At 46.7% G+C, this 9578-nt stretch overlaps 1 protein-coding gene across 2 annotated transcripts; it reads right to left on the bottom strand.

Moving 5' to 3' along the window:
- Positions 1–813: 813 nt before the first annotated feature.
- HES4 (hes family bHLH transcription factor 4) lies at positions 814–3322 on the bottom strand. Of its 2 annotated transcripts, none has more exons than XM_038376783.2 (4): positions 2871–3322; positions 2230–2325; positions 1863–1950; positions 814–1609 (listed from the first exon to the last, which is right to left on the bottom strand). In XM_038376783.2, the coding sequence occupies exons 1-4, from the start codon at positions 2976–2978 to the stop codon at positions 1023–1025; spliced, it is 879 nt and encodes a 292-aa protein (XP_038232711.1). In that variant the 5' UTR covers positions 2979–3322; the 3' UTR covers positions 814–1022. The 2 variants fall into 2 exon arrangements, with proteins under 2 accessions (XP_038232711.1, XP_038232713.1); XM_038376785.2 differs by having other exon boundaries at positions 814–1606; positions 2871–3291.
- Between the last annotated feature and the right edge of the window lie 6256 nt (positions 3323–9578).

Here is a 9578-nt window from a genome sequence, read left to right on the forward strand (position 1 = left end):
ACAAAACACCCTGAATGATTCTCTTTTATGAGGTAGGCATTGTGAGGCCCGGCAATTGAATTGACAACAGCATTGGAGTATCAGAGTCTATCTGGCCCTGTCAATGGGGGGAGAAAAGAGGGGGAAAAAAAAAAAAAAGACAAACATTAACCCTCAGCTCTGCTTTCCCAGACATTTCAATAGGATCCCAAACTTCCAAAAGAGCCCGCTGCATACTCGATGAGACCCTTTATACCTTTTAATTGCCATTCCCCACAATAGAGACCGACTTGCTCGCCTCTTTCATAGGCAAGCTAGTAACTTTTACACTCCCCCTCCTACACTCCCTTAAAAAGTAAGTGGTGGGGGGGAGAAGAGAAATTTTATAGGGCATCTCATTTCAATGAGCTCCCTAAAAAGACATATGAGAGCAGTGTGTTCCTGAGATTGGGGGCGTGTGCAGACAGTGCTTCCCTGGCTTACAAGAGCCATTTGTGAAAATGAAACAGTTCATTTTATGCAGAATAAACTAATTTTGAAAGATTTCAAAGAGGTTTTTACCATCAACCAAACCCCTATAAAAATATCCTTGTCCTGCATCCTTCAGTTCATTTGTCACCCAAATTGCTCCCCACACGATTTGCATCCAAAGGGCTTTATCTCCCTCCCCCACACAATGAAAAGAGCAAACATTTCTATTTCAAAGAGTTTATTTGTTCAAACACCTGCAACTTTTTTGGAAGTCTTTTGACACACGCACACAAACAAGATACAAACAACTTTGGCATTATACTGGTGTGAATACTTGATACAAAACTAATCTCTTTTTTTAAAAAAAAAGTCTTTCAAATAAAGGCATTTCTTTAAAGGAGTAAAAAATACAAGTTGAGATCCCAACCTCTGGAAATAAATATACATTTTGTACTAAAGTCCTTTTTTTTTAAAAAAAGTCTGCTTTAAAAACAAAACAAGGTTCCATACAACGGAACCAAAGCGTGTGGTGGTTTTGTTTTTTGGGGGGAGGGAGGAAGGCTTTATACAAGTCACCAAGGTCTCCAGACGGATTCACTGCGTTCCCCAATGGGACTCCCAGTTTGGGATGCTGGAGCTATGCTACCCCCAAATGACGTCAGACCCTGCACTGGGGATGCTGACGGGGTTGCAGCTCTGTTCCCTGGCCCGCTGCCTGAAGACAGTGGTCCATTAGCGTTGGCATAGAGGGGGATGACGGGTCCGCTGCTGGGAGCAAAAGCTGGGTTAGGGATGAGGAAAGCGAACTGGCCGTCGTTAGCAGGGACCAGCTGAAAACCCCCATAGACCTTGGGGGAAAGGGCTTCAGCAGGGTTCAGTTTGCAGGGCACAGGCACTGCTCCAGCTGCGGTGGCAGCTGGGGGAAGCTGGACGTGCAGAGGCTGCGCCAGATGAGCAGGCTGGCCAGCTGGGGGTGGCGGTGGAGGGTAATTCATAGCCACGATCTGGCCCAGGCAAGCAGAGAGGTGGCTGAGCAGGCGGGTGCGCACCTCTGTGTTCACCCCTTCGCAGGTGGAGAGGAACCGGGTCACCTCGTTCATGCACTCGTTAAATCCAGCACGGTATTTGCCAAGGACCGTGGGGTCGGCACTCAGAGCTGCTGCAATGGAAGGAGAGAGGGTCACACATTAGCACTGGGAAGCAGGAAGGGTCTGACCCAGAACCTTCAAGCCTCCACCCACCCCGCAGTGTGGTACAGGCACTTTATTCCAAGGGCACCTGCTGAATGGGTGCTTGGCTGCACAGCTGCCTGCATTGGCAGCTGCAGTCTCTGGTCTATCACCCAGCAGTTCACAAATGCTGGAGCTCCCCCCTGCACGCCAGGGAGCGGTACTGGAAAAGCTAGTGCTTACCTGTCATCTGGGCTCGCTGCAGGTTCCGCAGGTGCTTCACCGTCATCTCCAGGATGTCTGCTTTCTCCAGCTTGGAGTGCCTGGAGCTCTGGCAAAGAGAGCAAAGGGGAGAAGGTAAAGATGGGGGTCTCTCCTCTCTTACCACCACCCCTCTCGAAGCCCTTTCCCCCCCAAGGTCTATGGGGGTTTTCTGCTGGTCCCTGCTACCGACGGCCAGTTCGCTTTCCTCATCCCTAACCCAGCTTTTGCTCCCAGCGACAGACCCGTCATCCCCCTCTATGAGCTTGGCAGCCTTCAGAACAGTCCCTGTGAGTCCTCCTCTCACATCCCCGTAAACTGCACCTGAAATCTCCAGAGCTCAACTTACATCTTTCTTCAAGGCATCCAGGATGAGGGTCTTCAGCTGCCCCAGGCTCTCATTGATCCTGGCACGGCGCCGCTTCTCCATGATAGGCTTGGAGGACTGGAGAGAAAGGGGAAGGAAACAGAAGCAGAGATAAATACATTTGCCTCCCTTCTACATTACAATCTCCTTGCTATATACATGGATCTCACCTGCAGGGCAGGGCAGTTCTATTGCCGATTGCTCTACTTGTCTGTTATTGCGAGTTAATGGAATGCTACCTAGGTCTCTTACTGCAAATCGTTACCCGTTCCCATATGCAGCCTGCTCCCAAGTAGTAATCACGACTGCTATATATTGTATGGGTCTGTGTTCGCATTACTTTATACTCATCACTATTGCATGTAACTATACACATCTGTATATTATAGCGATTTTATGTCTATTTTCATCATTATTGCATATTACTGCACAGTGACACGGTGATAATCGCTTTAATATTAATCATCATGATATTTTGATATACATCTTGTATTAGATGTACCTTCTATTGCAATAGATCATGGCATATGCAACATTACGAGGTGCATACACATCCCTGTCCATCTATACAGAAGCCAGGTGGGATTACTACATCTCTGAGGGTAAGAAGTGATGCAATTTACCTTTCTGTGTTCACTGGCACTCTTGGGCTTGTCCGGCGTGTGGCTAGAGGTAGCTGGGGCACCAGCAATCGGGGAGGCTGTCGGTTTCTCCATGGTATCAGCGGGCATTTTAAAAAAAAAAAAAAGTCTCTTGACCACAAAAAAAGCAAGCGGAGGGGAGAAAGGACGTTGCAAAAATAATAATAGCAATTTATTTTCAAACTTGTATCCTTTGGAATGAGCCCAGAGTCTGGGGGGGGGGCGGGGGAGATCTAGGCGGCTGCACCCCCTGGACACGGTTCAAGGAGGAGTCTGGCTTTGCAATCACTGATCACAGGGTGAGCCAGTGCACAGCGGCAAGGCGACCCTGCGCGAGGCGGCTTGCACTCCTGCAGCTGGAGCCAGGCTGCTGCTGCTAAGCCCGTGCTTCAGGGACCCCCCGCTCTATTTATACCCAGCGGCTGCTCCCAATTCGTGTGAAACCTTCTCTGCATTCTTTCCCACACTCCCGCCAGCCAATGAGAGCCGGGACTCACCCCACCGGGCAGCCAGCCCGCGTGCCTATTGGAGGACGCCCCCGCGAGCTGTCAGTCACGCGCTGGGCTTCCCAAAAATCCAGCCCCAGAGTAAAAGACAAACCAGCAACACTGGGTGGGGAGAGGGGGGAGCGCAATGAAAAGCCAAGGTGCTGGAGCCAGTGGCGAGGCTGGCAAGCGGGGGAGCAAGGCACCCCCTTAGCCCCCCAAAAAGAAGGGGGAGGCAATGCACTCTCCTCCACAAAGGGGGTGGCGTGGGTGTGTAGTGCAATCCTTCCAAAATCAGGGAGCACAGAGGGGAAGGAAATCAATCTCCCCAAAATGGGGGAGAAGCGATGCAAACTCTTCTCGAAAAAGGGAAGGCAGGAGGAGTGAAGTTATCCTACCGCCCCTGAAAACCCAAGGGGTGGAGGATCAAGCCACAGAAAATTGTGAAGCCAAACCAGAGCGAACAGCATCCAGAATTGGGCATCCCTGCAAACAGCCCTTGCAATTCATTTGCTTTTTTTAAAGAAAGGGGCCCAATTAATGTATGAGAGTTGTTTCGTAGGCAATTGTTCAGGTCTGAACGCAGCCTGAAGAGTCTTTGTTCTTTGCACTGTCTTTGGGAAATGCTGTTGAATTTTATCCAGAAGAACGCCACTCTAATGCTCTGCGTGGGGAAAGTGATTATTTTAGTTGGTCCATTAAAAGAACCAAAGGTGTGGGGAGGATGTTATTTTCTGCATAAAGAACTACAACACACTGAAAATCTGTCCACCCCCTTACTACTATCTGAGCAGCTTCTTAGCTGGAGCAGCTTCTTAGCTGTTGCAGCTGGAACAGAATGGACACAGGGAGGAAAGAGCAATTTTATTTAGTGACCTTTTCTAGGGATCAAGCTCCCCATCCAAACCCTTATAATTAGATCGTTGCTTCTGAGCCTGATCATATTGATTTAATGCACCAAAACAAACACCAGGACCTGGACCCTGCGTTATATGAATGTCGTTTTCGTTGCCTCGAGATTGGAAAGAAGTGGGAAAGATGTGAATACAGCACCTTTAAAAAACAAAACAAAACCCTTCTTGCCGAACATTATCTGAGTTTGTGGGGCCAGACTTTGGAGTCTCAGAGGAGGCGATGTTCTCCCCAGTATCACGTTGTTAGGTTGGAACCGATGGTGTCGATTTTCTCCCCGGTGGTTTGGATAAATAACACTGCAGCCTTTCCCAGGGGCTAGCCTTACGTGTAGGAGGGGCCCTTACTATGGTGCAGGGCAATCCAATGTGTAGGTGGAAACCCTGTTTCTGATAAGGCAGGCCTTGCACTTAGAAATCCCCCAGCCACCCACCTCTGTTTCCAGACTAATGCCCACATCTTCCTCCAGCTGTTGCGAACTCCAGCAGCAGCAGCAGCTGGTCCGGCACGCGAAGCCGTGGCAGGCGGGCAGCCAATGGGCCCGGGGCTGCGGGCCAAGCCGTCTCCCATTGGCTGGCAACTCCCCCCGCTGTCAATCAGGCCCCGGCGCCAGGCAGCGGCCAGCTGTGCTCGTGCCTCCACCCCTGAGATGCGGCCCCGGTTGGGCGCGCGCTTCCCCTCCTCCTGCCTGGCCCCGGGAGCACGTGCCAAAGTGCTTCTGGCTTCCTGCGCGGTGCAAAAAGCAAAGCAGCCAAGCTCCAGTCATGCACCAGGCAAGGGAGGCAGCCATGGGAAAACCACGCCTCCTCCTGTGCTCCAGAAATAATCTCCCATGCCAAACAGTGCCTCTCTGTCCCATTAATGTAAAGAGAGACTCTGAGCTAGATCAGATCCCCCCCTCCCCCCCACACTTTTTTTTTTCCCTTGCAGATTTTTCTCTCCTGCCTTGGGAAATTCCTCCCACCCCACCTCCTCCCGACTCCCTCTCTCTTTCTTGTGTGCAAAAATCAAGAAGGGAACAAATAATAATAATATAATAATCCGTGCTCAGACAGTTGGAGACGGGTAGGGCGCCTCTGGGAAGGACGGCCACAAAGGAGCAAGGGTTAGAGGAAGAGAAGCAAAACAAAAATTTGGCATGGTACCTGCAGGCTGACATTTGCAGCAGTTCCAAGAAGGAATCCTAGCGTCCAGAATCCAAAAAGAAGATGGGTGCAAATGGAACCAGCAGAGACCCTGAGAAACCATCTCCCCTCCCCTCATCACACTTTTCCATTCATCAGCTAGAAAGAATGGGCCACATCTGACTTTCCTGGTGCCCCTCAAACTGCTGTTGATGAAATCAATCTATAAGGGAAATCTAAGCCTTTGGCATTTTAACTGACCCCTTAAAAGAATAACTTTTTGGGACAGAATCTACCAAGTGTAGATAAAACTAATGGGCATTTGGGGGTGCCCCAGTAATGCAGGATTAGCCCCAATGTGATTTGGGGTGTAGGGTTGATCTGGATGTTTACTGTTGCAGCATTGGGCTGCCTGTCTTCTCTTTATAATTATAAAGTTTTTCTCTCCTCCTTTCACTTTTTGTTTGTTTTTATTTTAAGAAAGAATGAAACTGCTTCAGACTACAATAGTTTGAAGATGATTGTGTGTGTGTGTGTGTGAAACTAGGCAGATGGAAGTGCAGAATCTAGGCAGATGGAAGTGCAGAATCTGCCTTCACTTTTCTCTCCATTTCTCTTAGCCCCTAACTAAACACATTACAAAGAATCTTGGAACGAATATGATGTTTGCTACCATCGCAGCTGTGTTATACCCCTTTCGCCCACCCTGTGCCTGCCTTGTTGATTTAGCTAGTAAGCTCTTTGGGGCAGGGACCCACTGCCATGTGTTTGTAATGCCTAACACAACGAGGCCCAATTCTTGCTACCATAATAACTATGATTCATAATAATTCCTACCCTTCTTACATGGAGGTAATCCCATTAAATTGTCTGCAAGCCCCCAATTAATTTCTAAGCCTTCCTAGTTTAAAGACCATTCTATATAAAGCTCATATATATATTTAGGGTTGGCAGAATTTGAGTTTTATTTTTTATCATTTCAATGGATAATATTGGTGTTTATTTTAAAACATTTTTCCCCAATTTTCATCCATTTAAAATTTCACAGTTGCACAAATTATGGGTTTTAAGCAGATTTTAAATTGTTCATTGATTTAAATTTTCACAGTTGTGGGAAATTATAAGGGGTTGGACAATGGGGGCAGACCATCATTCTTTAATGACAGTAGAGGTTGAAATTAAAAAGTTAAAGCTTCATAATTGTTAAAATACAAACTATCAACATCACCTGTCAAAACACACAAAGTAAATATCCTTAAATCAAACTCTAATAAGTTCTCAAGCAGCATTTTTCATACTTTGTCCGTCGGTAAATGTCAATTATTACCAATGGAACTATTTTTTCATCAGTGTGTATGTGTACAGTGAAATTGACGTTTACCGACATTTACCGATAAAAATCTATTCCTTCCGAGCCTTTATATAAAACTTCTAGTCTCTAGACTTACATAAATTATTTTTATTAAAATATATATTCATTTACTTTCAACTATTTGAAATTCAAAATGAACTTATTGACTTAATACACTGTCTGTTTTTGTCATTAGGTTTTTTGAAGCAATGAATAAAAGATGAATTGCAATTAAAAAAAAAGCTATTTGTAAATTAAAATTCCTTCTTTTATGAAACGTGACTAACCAATGGATTGATTTGTTCAACAAAGGCATATAACCATTTATTCTGTTAGGTCTTTTGTTGACAACTCTTGTGTTTTGCTTTTAATTTGTCCTGATTAAGTGTTTCATTTGGTTTTAACCACTTCTGATGCCAGGTTTATAATTTGTAACTTTCCTGGCACTGCTATGGTAATTAGCTGTTGACGCACCTAACTAAATAATCAAATCTCCCAACAGAACTGGAGGCAAGTGTGTGTGTGGGTTGGGGGTGGGGTGGGTTTAACACTCCCTGCCCTCCCCCCCCTCCGTACCCCCCCTCCCCCAATTCCTAGTGTTTTTGGATAGTGTCTGTAAATTGCAGGAGAGGGGAAAAAAGCCCGCGAGCTCCACCTGCAGGCCAGTTTGTTAAATGGTGTGAACTGAAAGCCCAATGAAAAGAAAAGGAGGACTTGTGGCACCTTAGAGACTAACACATTTATTTGAGCATAAGCTTTCATGAGCTACAGCTCACACCCAATATTGCTCAGGGAAAAAATCTCTCTCCCATTGCAACCCCACTGAATTAAACTTAGCCGTGGATAGTCTGGTCCGAAAAGCACACTACAAGATGCATAAAGAGTAGTATTAGTGACTTTTGATGCATTGTTTGGTGGTCTGTGCTCTCTCTGGAGCTGTGGTTAGGGAGGGTTTTTGGAAGGCTGTGATGAAAGGAAATCTTTTAGGACAGGCTAGTTCCATTTAATTGATCCAAGAGAAGATTTTTAAAGACTAGCTGTGGTTCCTTTTCAGATCTAATGTCGCAGAGCCTGTGCTAACTTTCTGTTCATGCAGCTGCCCATGTAATGTGATGGGGTTAGTGCACTGGCCTTAGATTGTTACAGCAAAAGCGAAATGAGTTTGGTGGCCTCAGTCTAGAGATTTGTCCGGATCACAAAACCACCAAATGTCTGGCAAAACCCTCCCTCAACCCCAATGATGTAAACAACCTTTGCATGGAAGAGTCCCAGGAAGAGCATAAAAGGAACTGAGTGGGAGAGGGGGTGTTGTGTGCTGCAGGTCTGAACTGGGATTCCCTAGCAAAATTTTTGGGTGAGAGGGGCGGGAGGAATGCAAGGGGAAATTTACCTAGAAACTCTGCTTGGCTCTGCCATTTATTCACTTTCAGGATCAGCAAAAGCTACTAAACACTCTCTCTGAAGACAGTCCAAACTCCTTCCCCTCCCCATTCCCTTTAGATCCAGAATGTTCTGCCCCATTGCCCCCAGGAAAGAGCCCTGACAGGCCTTTGTGTTCATCTGTAACCTAACTGTTCTTTCAGCTTGTACCAACCTGTCTGCCTGTACTTAGAGCACAAATGCCAGCTGCCACCAGGCAACCTGGTTTCACTTAGGGTGACCAGACAGCAACTGTGAAAAACCGGGATGGAGGTGAGGGGTAATAGGTGCCTATATAAGAAAAAGCCCCAAATATCGGGACTGTCCCTATAAAATCGGGACATCTGGTCACTCTAGTTTCACAGGCATTGCCATGCCTCACCCTCCTGGGAGGAGCTAGAGCTCAGTCTCCATTCCCTGCCCATCCCTGCCAGTCCCAGGGAAACCCTGCCAGAAACCTCTTCCCACCTCAATTTTTAAAAAAATTCACACTCTTATTCATGAAACAGACCCTCCTCTCACATTTCCTTCGTGTAGCAATGCACATACGGTACTAAAAGCAACAGCTGCAACTACATGAACTAGAAGGAATTAAACAGATCACTAGATTCCAGGACTTCAACCAGCTGAAGGTTACCAGCAAAAAGAAAACTTAATTCTAAGAAGTCACAAGTTTACTTTTTTAAAATAAAAAAAAATTCATCCAAATTTCCTCTCTGGGATCCACAGGCTGACGCCAATCAGCTGTTCCTTTAGTCACAAGCAGACACTCAATAAGGAGTTAGTTAATAACAGGTAGCCCAACTGAGGTGGTGGAGGAGACACAATTTGCTGAGCTCCTAGAAACCACTTGGTGCTGTAGCCGCCAGGGGGCATCGGGATTCCCAAGGAACCCCCTCTGGCTTGCAGAAGGCTGTGGGCCACATAAAGGGACTCCCATCCCATCAGCTGGAAGATTGAAACTACGTAAAGATTTGCCAGTCCCAACCCCACATGCCCAGGTACTGACATTTTTCAGAGCCGCCCTTTTTTCATTTCTTTCCTTGCAAGGCTGGTTTGCTGGGTTTTTTTAGTGCGGTGCAGTTGTTTCTCTTGCCCAAAATTCTCACCCTGCCACTGACAAGAAAAACACTGTGACATAATCCAAATCTGCTAGAAGCCACTGGCGGGAAACTCAGCCACTTCCATCAGCTGGGCTGGGGTGTGCAGGAAAGCTGAGGTTTGCCTCCAGTCTCTTCACATGCATTTTAAAGAATCTCCTGCTGTTTGTCATTGATGGGCAGGATTTATTTAGGGTCTTTTCCCTTCTTTGGCCCTGATCTCGCTCCCATTGGAGTCAATGGGCGTTTTGTCATTTGCCTTCAAAGGCAGAAAGATCAGGCCCGCAGAGTTTTGTAAA

The sequence above is a fragment of the Dermochelys coriacea genome, chromosome 18, assembly GCF_009764565.3.
Source record: "Dermochelys coriacea isolate rDerCor1 chromosome 18, rDerCor1.pri.v4, whole genome shotgun sequence".
NCBI classification, from domain to species: domain Eukaryota; kingdom Metazoa; phylum Chordata; order Testudines; family Dermochelyidae; genus Dermochelys; species Dermochelys coriacea.